The sequence below is a fragment of the Mastigoproctus giganteus genome, chromosome 5 (assembly GCF_048544385.1).
Source record: "Mastigoproctus giganteus isolate SK-2022 chromosome 5, ASM4854438v1, whole genome shotgun sequence".
Taxonomy (NCBI): Eukaryota; Metazoa; Arthropoda; class Arachnida; order Uropygi; family Thelyphonidae; genus Mastigoproctus; species Mastigoproctus giganteus.
Window position 1 is genome coordinate 199,522,998 of NC_143579.1, and position 12,363 is coordinate 199,535,360.

The 12,363-nt window shown below is 35.5% G+C and overlaps 1 protein-coding gene across 1 annotated transcript in view; it reads left to right on the plus strand.

The window, feature by feature from the left end:
* The window catches only part of LOC150085995 (uncharacterized), a 58,047-nt gene extending 48,008 nt beyond the window's left edge, over nucleotides 1-10,039 (plus strand). The window contains exon 3 of the mRNA XM_090374762.1: nucleotides 8,771-10,039. Coding sequence (XP_090230888.1) covers nucleotides 8,771-9,979 — 1,209 coding nt within the window. The 3' untranslated portion in view covers nucleotides 9,980-10,039. The remainder of the gene's footprint in view (nucleotides 1-8,770) is intronic.
* The last annotated feature ends 2,324 nt before the right edge of the window (nucleotides 10,040-12,363 follow it).

The window sequence follows — 12,363 nt, forward strand, 5'->3', positions numbered from 1 at the left end:
GAGGAAAAGACCAAACCCTCCAGCAATGAGAGCACAACAATACAAATGGCCCTCAGTCCCCAGCAGCTTTCACTCTCCCTCTTACGGCAGCGAGAGGATCAGAGTGGAAGCAGAGGGTGCTAAGAATCTCTGGGTACGACCAGGCTGCCATGCACGGAAATTGAACCTGGCCTGTTATAACGTACGATCACTCATCGGTGAAGACAGGATATTAGAGCTGGAAAAGGAATTAGAAAATGTGAATTGGAATATCATCGGTTTGGCTTGAAACAAGAAGAAGAAATGAATCACTTATAAGTTTATCAAGTGGAAATCTGCTGTACACTAATGGAAACAGTGAAAGGAGTGAAGGTGGAGTTGGATTTCTGGTCCATAAAGATTTTAAAAACAACATTTTGGAATTCAAAAGTACATCACCAAGGGTGTCAAGACTAATACTCAAGATTTCTAAGAGGTACAAGCTAAAGATTATAATGATTTATGCACCAACATCGAGCCATGATGATGAAGAGGTTGAAGAAATGTACACTGAAATTGAGTCTTCTGGATGAGCAGAAAACCCACTACACTATTATTATGGGGGACTTCAATGCTAAGGTTGGAAAAAGGCAAAACAGCGCAGAAAGAGGAACTATAGGAAATTTTGGAATTGGTGAAAGAAATAAAAGAGGTGAAAGACTTGTGGAATTTGCAGAATCTCAAGGAATGTCAGTAATGAACACTTTTTTCAAGAAAAGGGTGAACAGAAAGTGGACATGGAAGAGTCCAAATGGATTAACAACTAATGAAATCGACTTCATCCTCACTAACAGAAGATATATTGTGAATGATGTTACCGTCCTGAATAAGGTAAATGTTGGAAGTGATCACAGAATGGTAAGATGTACACTTGATATAGATGTAGGAAAGGAAAGGAAAAAACTGACTCGAGTAAATAATACAAAGGTCTTTGAAATAACAGAGGAGGAGAAAAAGCAGTATGTACTGGAACTTAAGAACAAGTTTGAGCTTCTGCAGACTGCTCAGGACCAAGATATCGACGAGGAATATTACAACTTTCTGAAAGTGATAAAGCCCAAGAAACCTATAGGGAAACAGAAATCCAAAGAAGAAAAAATTAGTCAAGAAACACTTGTCATGATGCACCAAAGACGACAAATGAAGAGCAAGAAAAACACTGACAGGGAGAAAATTGAGTATACTGAGTTATGCAAAGCCATTAGAAAGAGACTCAGAGAGGACATAAGAAGATTTAACACAAGAAAAGTAGAACAAGCATTAAGGGAAAACAAAGGATTTAAATCAGCAGCCATGAGCAGTAATACAGAAAGACAAATGATACTGAAACTGAAGAATAGCGATGGTGTACTTATAAATAGCAGAGAAGGCATAATTCAAATAGCAGAAGACTACTATAGAGAATTATACAAGGAGCGAGGGAATGATACCAGCAGTGGGGAAGATGGATTGCAAAGTAGCAACACATACGACATACCCGATATTCTTCCTGATGAGGTAGAACATGCATTGAAGAAAATGAAGAATCGGAAAGCCCCGGGGGAAGATGAAGTTACTGTAGAGTTGTTAAAATTAGGAGGAAGAGACATAACACAAAAACTGGCAAGGCTCTTCACAAAGTGCATTAGAAAAGGTGTGATGCCTAAGCAGTGGAATAATGCAATCATAGTTTTGCTGCATAAGAAAGGAGATAAATCAGAAATTGGAAATTATAGACCAATTAGCTTGTTATCCCATATCTACAAGTTGTTCACAAGGGTCATTACTAACAGATTAGAAAGAATACTTGATGAGAATCAACCGAAAGAGCAAGCTGGCTTTAGGACAGGATTCTCAACTATGGATCACCTTCACGTAATATCACAGCTAATGGAGAAAGCAAATGAATATAAAACACCATTATGCCTGGCATTTGTGGATTATGAAAAGGCATTTGACTCTATACAGCATAAGGCAATGTTTCAGGCACTGGAAAGACAAGGCATAGATACTCCATATATTATGATTTTGAAGAAAATATATGAGAGTGCTACATCCTTTATTAGACTAGACAAAGACAGTAGCAAATTTAAACTCGAGAAAGGAGTTCGACAAGGAGACACAATATCTCCGAAGCTATTTACTGCTGCCCTTGAGGAAGCTTTCAGAAGATTAGACTGGTTGCAGAAAGGAGTCAGTGTGAACGGAGAGTACCTAAACCATTTACGATTTGCAGATGACATTGTGGTCATAAGCCACGATCCCAAAGAATTAGAGGAAAATCTTAATCAGTTATGCACAGTTAGTAAGGATTTTGGACTAAAGATGAATATGGCTAAAACAAAAGTAATGATGAACAAGTATGCCACGGAAAGGGAAATAATGATTGAAGGAGCAGTAATTGAAAAGGTGGAGTCATATACTTATCTGGGACAAGTTATTAGCTGGAATAATGATAAATGGCTGGAAGTCAAGAGAAGAATAAATTTTGGATGGATAGCATTCAGGAAATATAGTCACATACTGAAGAGCAATATCCCAGTTTGTCTGAAACGTAAAATAATGAACCAATGTATACTCCCCACCATGACTTATGGAAGTGAAACTTGGGCACTCACCAAAAGAATGGAAGAGAAGCTGAGAACTACACAGCGAAGAATGGAACGAATTATATTGGGAATCAGACTGTTAGATAAGAAGAGAAACACATGGATTAGGCAGCAAACTCAAGTAAAGGACATTCTTATCAAAACTAAAGAACTAAAATGGTCTTGGGCAGGACACATAGCTCGAAGACAGATGGACTAAGAAAATAACAGAATGGTACCCAAGAGGAGCTAGAAGAAAACCTGGAAGACAAAGGCGGAGATGGATAGATGAAATTCATGAGTTTTTGAGTAGTAAATGGATGGCCAGTGCTCAAAACAGAAAGAACTGGAAAGTTGCTGGAGAGGCCTTCATCCTGCAGTGGATTGAAAATGGCTGATGATGATGATGATGATGACGACCTCCTCGTGGTGGGACGGAGATGCCATCCCCACAGTGAGGCTAAAAGGGTTGTTCTATCTTACTTGTTATTTGATAATTTGTGTTACCTAGTGGGTTGTATTGTATTGATATATGTTCATTTACATACTAACCAGAGAAGGTTATGATACAATCTCAGATTATGGTATAAGTTGCATTTGGATGAAAGTCCAGGTGGCAACAAAACCAATGACTATTACAAATGAACCTGTGTTCTGAGTGAATGATTCTCAGATTATGATTTCCTCCGTTTGTAGCAGAGTAGAGATAGTGAAGTTATTCATTTTCCAATCCAGATGTGTCCAATAGTATCATTTATAGGTTCCTTCCGGTAGACTTTCCAGTATCTGGCATATGATTGCATTTACATTTCAGTGATAATGATTGAAACAGAAATTTTTGAACCTCTATGATGAGACTCCAAGGGCCTTCCAAGAAAAAAAAAAAAATAGCAGAACATCATAACTGAAACTGGAAGGTTAATTATATAAATACTCTATGAATTGCGAATCTGCCCTACCACGGAATATTGTTCCCACATCTGGGGTGATGCCCCAAAACCTCAGGCTTCTAGATTCCATTCAGAGGGAGGCAGTTAGGTTAATTAATGACTCATCTTTAACTCTCTCTCTCTTTCTCTCTCTCTCATAAATGTTCTGCTGCATTTATTTTATTATTATTATTATTATTATTAGCCATATGGTACAAGGAAGCCTGAGGCTTATGCTGCACCAGCCAAAAAAAAAAATTCCCGAGTTACCCCCCCCCGTGTGTGTGTGTGTGTGTGTGTGAGAGAGAGAGAGAGAGAGAGAGAGAGAGAGAGAGAGAGGGGGGGGGGTATCACCAAGAAAGAGAAGAATGATGATATCCAGCTCAGGACCCTGGGTTTGCCAAGCCCATACTCACCAGATGTGAGCCCCCGGGGTTATTTTCTATAAATACTTCTATGGGCACTGTTCTTCTGAATTGGCTTCTATAATTTCTGCTCTCTTCCAAAGCAGTCCGAACAGCTGCAACCATTCAACATCCGCTTACTGCCCAGCTTAACTCACAGAGCCAACTTTTCTTCCTCATTTATTTGTTCAACTTCTGTTTTCTGGAACAACCTTCATAATCGCATTTTCCTGAAATTTCCAAGCTACAGAAATTCAAGGCTAATATCAACAAGTATTTCTCAACCTTCAAACCATGCACTGTACAAAGTATTATAGGTTCTATTACCTCTTGTGTTTGGAGTATTCATTAAAAAAAAAAAAAAAAAAAAAACTAATATTGTTCATGAATCTCACTTTAAGAAATATCAAACAAGTCATGTCAACTTGGAAATTGGATGAAGAAAAGTGAATATTAAATAATTTTGTGTTAGGGGTCAACATCCTAAAATATTTAGGATGTTTTCAATAATATTACACTGGCATGTGCATATTAATATGGATCCTCCACCACAAGAAATAATGTGGCCCACAGTCCTGGTGTTAATGGCTGCTTTCTGCAAGTAGTCATTACTGTATATTGTTATTTGATCTAACACTTTTTTAATGAGTGTTTTGAATGCAGTTCAACCATTTGACTTGGATATCCCGACTTGATATGTAGTTTTACTGTATACTTTACCTATCATTCAAATAAGTCTTATTATATATTTTAGTTTTATTAATGTTGAAGTCTAGACAGAATGCAATTATACTGCAGTCACAGAATGGATTTGTTAAGGGATGGCCCTGTCTGACCAATCTGATTGGATACAATGATGCAGTGACCATAGAACTGGATGCAAAAATTAACTTTGATATTGTATACTTGGATTTCAGGAAGGCTTTTGATACTGTTGCCCATAAAACTGCTCTACAAACTGGAGCAATGTGGCATTAAGGCAAGTTACTGCTATGGATAAAGAGATGGTTTAGTGGAAGAAGACAGTGGTTAACAATGGGCACTGCCCTGCTTGGATTAATGCTATTAGTGGAGTCACCAGAGTTCAGTGTTGGGCATGTTGTTGTTTTCAATATTTAATTATATTGATTAAGGTATATCAGATTTAATGTCTAAGTTTGCAGATGATACAAAAGTTTTGTTAATGACAGTAATCAGGGTTGAGCTACTTGTAAGAAGATCTAGGAAAATTAGCTTGATGGGCTGAGAAATGGCAGTTGAATTTTGACAAATGCAAGGACATAAATTCAAGTTGAGGAAGGATGGTTGTAGGACAGATATATGGAAGTTTGCATTTAGCCAGTCTGCGATTGGTTGTTGGAACAAACTTCCATCTGTTGTTGTGGAAGTGGGTGGTTTGAATAAATTAAAGGCAAGAACTAAAATTCTCGGAGGGTATGGATGAGTGAAATGTGTATTTTTTTTTTTTTTTTTTTTTTTTTTTGGCTGATGCTTTTAAGCTTGCTTTTTTGCATTATTTGCCACTATCCATGGTAATCTTGCAGCCATTTTAAAAATGCTGTGAATATGCCAAAATTAAATTAGCACATATTGGACAGATGCATTATTGCATCTAAAATATCTCTGCTTTTTTCCTATGGGGGGGAAAAATTCTGTTGGGGGTGTTGCCAGTAAAATTAAAGCAAAAGGAACTAATTTTCATGGGAAAAGTAACCTACAGTGGGAACTTTTTTATTATTATTATTATTATTTTGTGCACCTTCAGTTTTGGCTATATTTTAGTTTTCTGCTGCATAATACTGATAAGGTTGATTTTTGACCCAGACAGCCTAGTATTTGAGCTTAATATCTGGTAAAGAAATTGAGAAAATACCAAACAAGCAAATGTCTGGTGTTTTCTATTTTTTAAATTGATATCATTTTATACATTAGTTTAGTTTAATTTCATTTATATTTAGTTGTCATTAATTTTAGTCATTATAGTTGCCTTATATGGTTTTAACAAATTTTGTAGCCATTGCTGCTGTTTAAATAGAACTGTCATTTAATCTTCATTCTCAATCTGAAAAATAAGCTCTTTCAATGAAATTTAAATTTATGGACAGATGAATATAACTGAATCTGTTTGGGGGGGGGGGGGAAATGATGACAGCTGTGCTATCAAATTTCAATTATAAGTTGTAGATTATTTTGAATAAATTCTTTATTTCCACTTAGTTTTAAATTAGTATTTCGAACTGTAACTAACCCTTTCCAGTGGGAACTTTTTTTTTTATTATTATTATTATTATTATTATTATTTTGGCTTTCCTTGTCTGCATCTGGTATTTTTATTGAACTTATTCATCAAGCTTGTTTATGTTGGAAGTAATTGTTGTAAATGTGTTCAACTGGAAGTTGCAATTAAAATGTGTAGTTGGCTGTACGATCAGCCATCTGGTTCCAACCAGTATAATTCACAGCAGGAATACTCTGCATATGTGATGAAAAGCCTTTTATTGATATTCCTTTACTATTTAACTTTGTCCTTTTTATGGGTTTTGAGACACCCTGTATATTACCTATACAAAAATATTGGTACAAATGTTTAGGGGAGGTAGGTAACATCTAAAGGAATGTCAATCGCATAGGAACACATAACCGGAAACGTTACCTTAAGTCAGTACACGGCGCTGTTCATCAGTTCGCAAGAGGGAAATTCTCTGGTTTACTCATTCAAGCAGTAGTCACCGCACGAAGGGCATGCAGCGATATACGAACTGTGAGCTGGCAGACATGCACCTAGTGTATGGATTAGCAGAGGGCAATGGACGAGCCGCTCAACGAATTTATAGAAAATGCTTCCCAGACAGACATGTACTGGACCACCGTTTGTTTGTGCATGTGCGCCAAAATTTGTGCAATTATGGGTCATTTAGAGGTAACAGGAGTATTACGGGCAGACCACGTTCGATGCGAACTCCCACCATGGAAGAAAGTGTGTTGAATGCCGTCCAGAATAATCCTACTACCAGCACACGTGCCGTTGCCTCTGCCTTAGTGTCTTGTTGCAGTATACAGCGTGTCTGGCACGATACACCCCTTTCATCTCCAAAGGGTTCAGTTACTGCTCCCCCAAGATTATCCTGCACGTGTGGCTTTTGTGCAGTAGTTTCTCCAAGAAAGTGTTCAAGACTTGAATTTTCCAGCCTGTTTTGTTCACGGATGAGGCTTATTCAATCAGCACAATGCTCATGTGTGGGCTAACGACAACCCACACAGTGTGTGCCCCAGTGTGGCACAACGTTGCTTCGCAATAAATGTGTGGGCAGGTATGGTCGGTGACTGTTTAGTCGGCCCATACCTGTTACCATCCCGCATGAACTCTGCTAAATATCGGATCTTTCTTGAACAAGTTCTACCAAGGTTACTTGACAATGTTCCAGCAAATGTGAGACACAACATTTGGTTTCAACATGACGGGACGCCTGCCCATTATGGAAGGTGTGTTCGTGACCATTTGAGCAGGTGTTTTGGGCATCAATGGATTGGCTGTGGTGGACCCTTTGCCTGGCCCCCACGCTCACCTGATTTATCGAGCCTTGATTTCTTTCTGTGTGGGCCCCTCAAATCTATCGTGTATGAATTGCCTGTGGAGACGGAAATGGATCTCGTGGCGAGACTCGTCTGTACTGCTGCTACTGTCAAAGAAACTCCAGGTGTGTTCGACAATGTCTGCCAATCCATGCTGTGTCGGTATCACGAATGCATCGCGTCTCATGGTGGAACCTTCGAGCATCTCTTGTAACATCATGAAATGCATCCATCCACTCGTACTCCATTGTTAATATTATGTCAAATAAATGTTTGCCACTAATTACTGTCTTGTTCTGCTTCTTGTGCTTCTGCTACTACTTTCCCATGACGTTTCCAGTTATGGGTTCCTATGCGATTCACATTCCTTTAGATGTTACCTTCCTCCCCAACGTTTGTACCAATATTTCTGAGACATCCTGTATAATATTATATATTACCTACTATGTGATATATATTACCTAGTATGGCTGGCCAAAATTTGGAACAGTGTCTTACTTTAGTACTATTAATAGATCTTATTAACAGTAAAATATTTTATACAAAATAAACTTTTGCCATGCCACGAAACTAACCCTCCTTTTGCCCATAGTCTCTTAACCTTGACATTTGTGGATTTGCAGTCAAGATTGTTGAGAATGTAATCCATGTGAATGGGCATGGTCCTATTGTGATCCTGTTCAAGAGTTTTACCTATTATGTAGTTTAGATGTTGTTTTTGATTCCCCCCCCAATCCCAAAATTCAATTTTAAAATAAGCAAATAGTAATATAATAAATTTATTAAATTTAAATAATAAACATAAATTTACTATAGAAGTGATAGAATTTTACTTTCCATTGTTTTTATAAATTACTTTATTTGTTTTTCCAAATTTTTTTTTTTTTTATAGTTGCCTTATATGGTTTTTAACAAATTTTGTAGCCATTGCTGCTGTTTAAATAGAACTGTCATTTAATCTTCATTCTCAATCTGAAAAATAAGCTTTTTCAATGAAATTTAAATTTATGGACAGATGAATATAACTGAATCTGTTGAGGGGGGGGGGGGGAATGATGACAGCTGTGCTATCAAATTTCAATTATAAGTTGTAGATTATTTTGAATAAATTGTTTATTTCCACTTAGTTTTAAATTAGTATTTCTAATCTATTTATTTCCACTTAGTTTTAAATTAGTATTTATGAATAAAAAATCTTTTTATTCATAAATGCAACATTTTGTTTTAAAAAGTAACCTGATTTTTTATTTATTTATTTTTTTTTACCTCTCTTCTCCAGGAACATGGTAGTGAACAATCTGAAGAAACAACGGTGACCGAATCATGCCACCCTTCCAGTATGCCTCTTTGGCTACGCAAAACCTCACCCACTCACCAGGAACATCCATTGATATCTGATTCGTCGCACCAATATGATCATTATCAGGAAGATCCTGAAGCCACAGATCAAGAATCTGGCTCCCATCAAACTAGTCATTTCTCTGGACCAGTCAAGGACTTCTCAGCAGATGAAGAACAAGAAGTGGTTAAAGCTCACTGCTTTAAAAGGAATATGTCTCTTTATCAAGGACTTCTGTTTTCTTCTATGTCAAGTGTATTCTTCTCTCTTTCATCTGTTATTGTAAAATATTTAAAAGATATCCATCCAGGAGAATTGGCTATTCTACGTTTTGTAGGAATTTTAATATTTACTCTTCCTGTGCTTGTTTACAGTAGAGAAGATCCTCTTGGTCCTAAAGGCTCACGCCATTTCTTAATTTTCCGTGGTATTGTTGGTGCTACTAGTTTGTTTCTTAGATTTTTTGCTTTTCGCCATCTCCCCATAGCAGATGCATCTGTAATTATCTTTAGTGTTCCTGTATTTGTTTCTGTCCTGGCAAGGATCTTTTTAAAAGAGCCATGTGGTATTTTCCACACAGTTACAGTATTTTTAACTTTGGTAGGTATTGTATTAATTACAAAATTACCTGTATTATTAGCTAATGAACTGCTTAATTATAGTATGAATCATTTATGGGGTGTACTGGCTGCTCTTGGATCAACAATTTTTGGGGCTAGTGTGTATATTGTGATCCGAAAGGTGAAGGGTGTTCATCATGCAGTCATCATGTTCAATTTTGGGTGGGTTGCTATCATAGAGACTACTATTCTGACTGCGGCTATTGGATACTTTTCATTACCTGGATGTGGCTTAGACCAGTGGTTGATTGTTCTTCTTGGGATATTCAGTTTCCTAGGTCAGACACTTCTGACTCTTGCCCTCAAACAAGAACAGGCTGGTCCTGTGTCTATTGTTCGAGCAGCCACAGATATTGTTTTGGCTTTTGTATGGCAGGTCTTGTTTTTCAGTGAAATTCCAGATGCTTATAGTATATCTGGTGCAATCTTGGTTAGCTCTTGTGTGTTACTTATTAGTTTAAGAAAGTGGGTAATGTCTCTTCCAGAGCATTCAACTATACGAAAGAGGGCATTTTTCTTAACCTTGTAGTATGAAAATTGGTGACATTAACACCATGTTTGTAAATAGTATTTCTGCTTGTAATCCTGACAGAAGTTTTTGTAGACTTTGTTGACAATTTTTTTTTTCTTTTCATATTTTGAGCAAAGTTGAAAAATTCTGGTGATTCCTCTTCTTGTTCACATGCAAAAACCTTGTAAATATGTATATCTTAATTGGGAGATTATAGTAAACATTAAGTTGATTGCAATGAGTTCCTCATATGATGGATATTACAAGTATTTTGCAAATATTGTACACATTCGGGTGATTGCCAAGTATTCTATAAAACTGAGTTATATAACTAGACAATATTATATAATATAAAATTTATACAACTTTATTTATAATTAATATAAAATTAATTTTATTTTAGTACACACACACAGTTATATATATATATTTGCTAATCTAGTCATCTGTTTTGGAGTATTTAAGAACCTCTGCAAGATTCTGTAACAGATTAAAGAGCAATTATTTTAAAGATGCTAATTAACATAAATTATTGAATTATTTTCCTGGAGATGAACTATTTTGTTTGTGATATCCAAACAAATTGTTTTTTCAGAAGCATACTTTTTTTTTGTGCCCCTCATATTAAAATATATTTGGAGTATTGGAATTTAAATTATATAGGTGATAGTAAGGAATAAAGTAAACCAAAGTCTTCATTAAAATTTCAGGCCCAGGAGCTGTAGAATTAGTATATAATGTATAGTTAGTTATAAAACAGCATATCTTGTCATTATTATATCAGCATTAAGGAATGAAAGTGAAACTTACAAAGATTCTCTACTTTTTTTTTTTTTTATTGTGTGTATAGTGAAGGGTTGGGGGTTGGGGATGAAGGCACTTTGCATGAATAAACTGTGATATTTCTAGCTTTGCGGGTAAGACTTCATATTTTATCATCTTTGAGATATTTGAATTTCAAAGCATTTGCTTATAGAACTTAAGGGAATTATACTCATTAAATTTTATCTTGTCCGTAGATTTGTATCAACTTTTGTTTTTAGAGTGCAACATGTTCATAGCAGAAATCTTAAAACAAGCATAATACTTAAACTGTTTCTTCATAGTTATCTTCTGAGCATTTTATTTAAAATGTCTCCATTTGAGATCTGCGATGGAGTCATTTCTTTAAATTCCCCCCCCCCCCTTTTTTTTTAATCTTGAAGCAAAAAAAAAAAAAAAACAGAGAAAAGCGCCTTTAACTTATGCTGGAATTTTGGATTGTGCTTAACATTTTCTTGGTAGATATCTGAATTATAATGTTTTCATTGTTAGCATTTTCTGGCTGGTTTTGGTTCTTATTTTGGTAATAAGGATGAATTAGTTTGATACTGATGCTGAAAAATTGCTCATAAAATAGAGGAATGGTTGCCTACTTCTCAATGTTAAGTAATGATTCTCTTCTGAAATAATAAATTTCACCTTAGTCTGCAGTTAGCTCTATGAAAAAATATTTAAAATTATATTCTGCTCATTTCCCTTTTACTTGCCTATATTTAATATTGTTATCTGCTATTTATAACATTTTTGCACACTTTTTCAAATAGTAGTAGTATTTTCTTAATATGTCTTATATTAATGCACCTTACTGGTTTGCCAAAGTGATTAGGTTACTTCATGAAGTTTTGAAAGATTCCAGAAATAGTATATTTTAACTTAACACTAGAGTAAAACTTTTTTTTTTTATCTTAAAATTGTACTTTCTCTCACCATAAATGCTTAGTTTAAGCATGTGTACACCTTTTTAACCTTCCTTTCAAATTTGTTAATAAATCTAATGAATACTTAATTGACTTAGGTTTTTCACTGTTGGCTATATGGATTTTTGCTATTTTTGTTTATTAATGAAACAATTTTTTGATAGTATACTTTGTTTCATTTATATTTAAATAGCTACTATTTGTAATAGTGTTTGCACATTTTCAGCTTCATAGTATTAATATAACTAATAGTCAGTTCTAATGAACTGAATTAAATACAAATGCTTGAATATATATTGAAATGAATTTACATCACAAAGATTTTAAAAGCTTCTAGGAATAGAATGATGTTGCTTTAACACTGCACAAGTTTGCATCGCCTTCCCAGTCACGCAAGAATATGGCGACTACACTTTGTTATTATTAGTGCTAGAGTTTAGGTCAGTTACTACTTTCATTTTTATAAATCTACACTTAAAAAAATACTTAAGTCAGCTAGTTCCTAAATATTTATTATATAGCACATGTTCTAATAAACAGATTGTTTACTGGATTTGATATGGAGGGTACTTTTTGGATCGCCAGGTGGCTTTATAATCCAGTTTTAAACCATAGGTGGTTGTTAACATTTAGTTAATGACAAGAGACACTTAAAGTTGACCC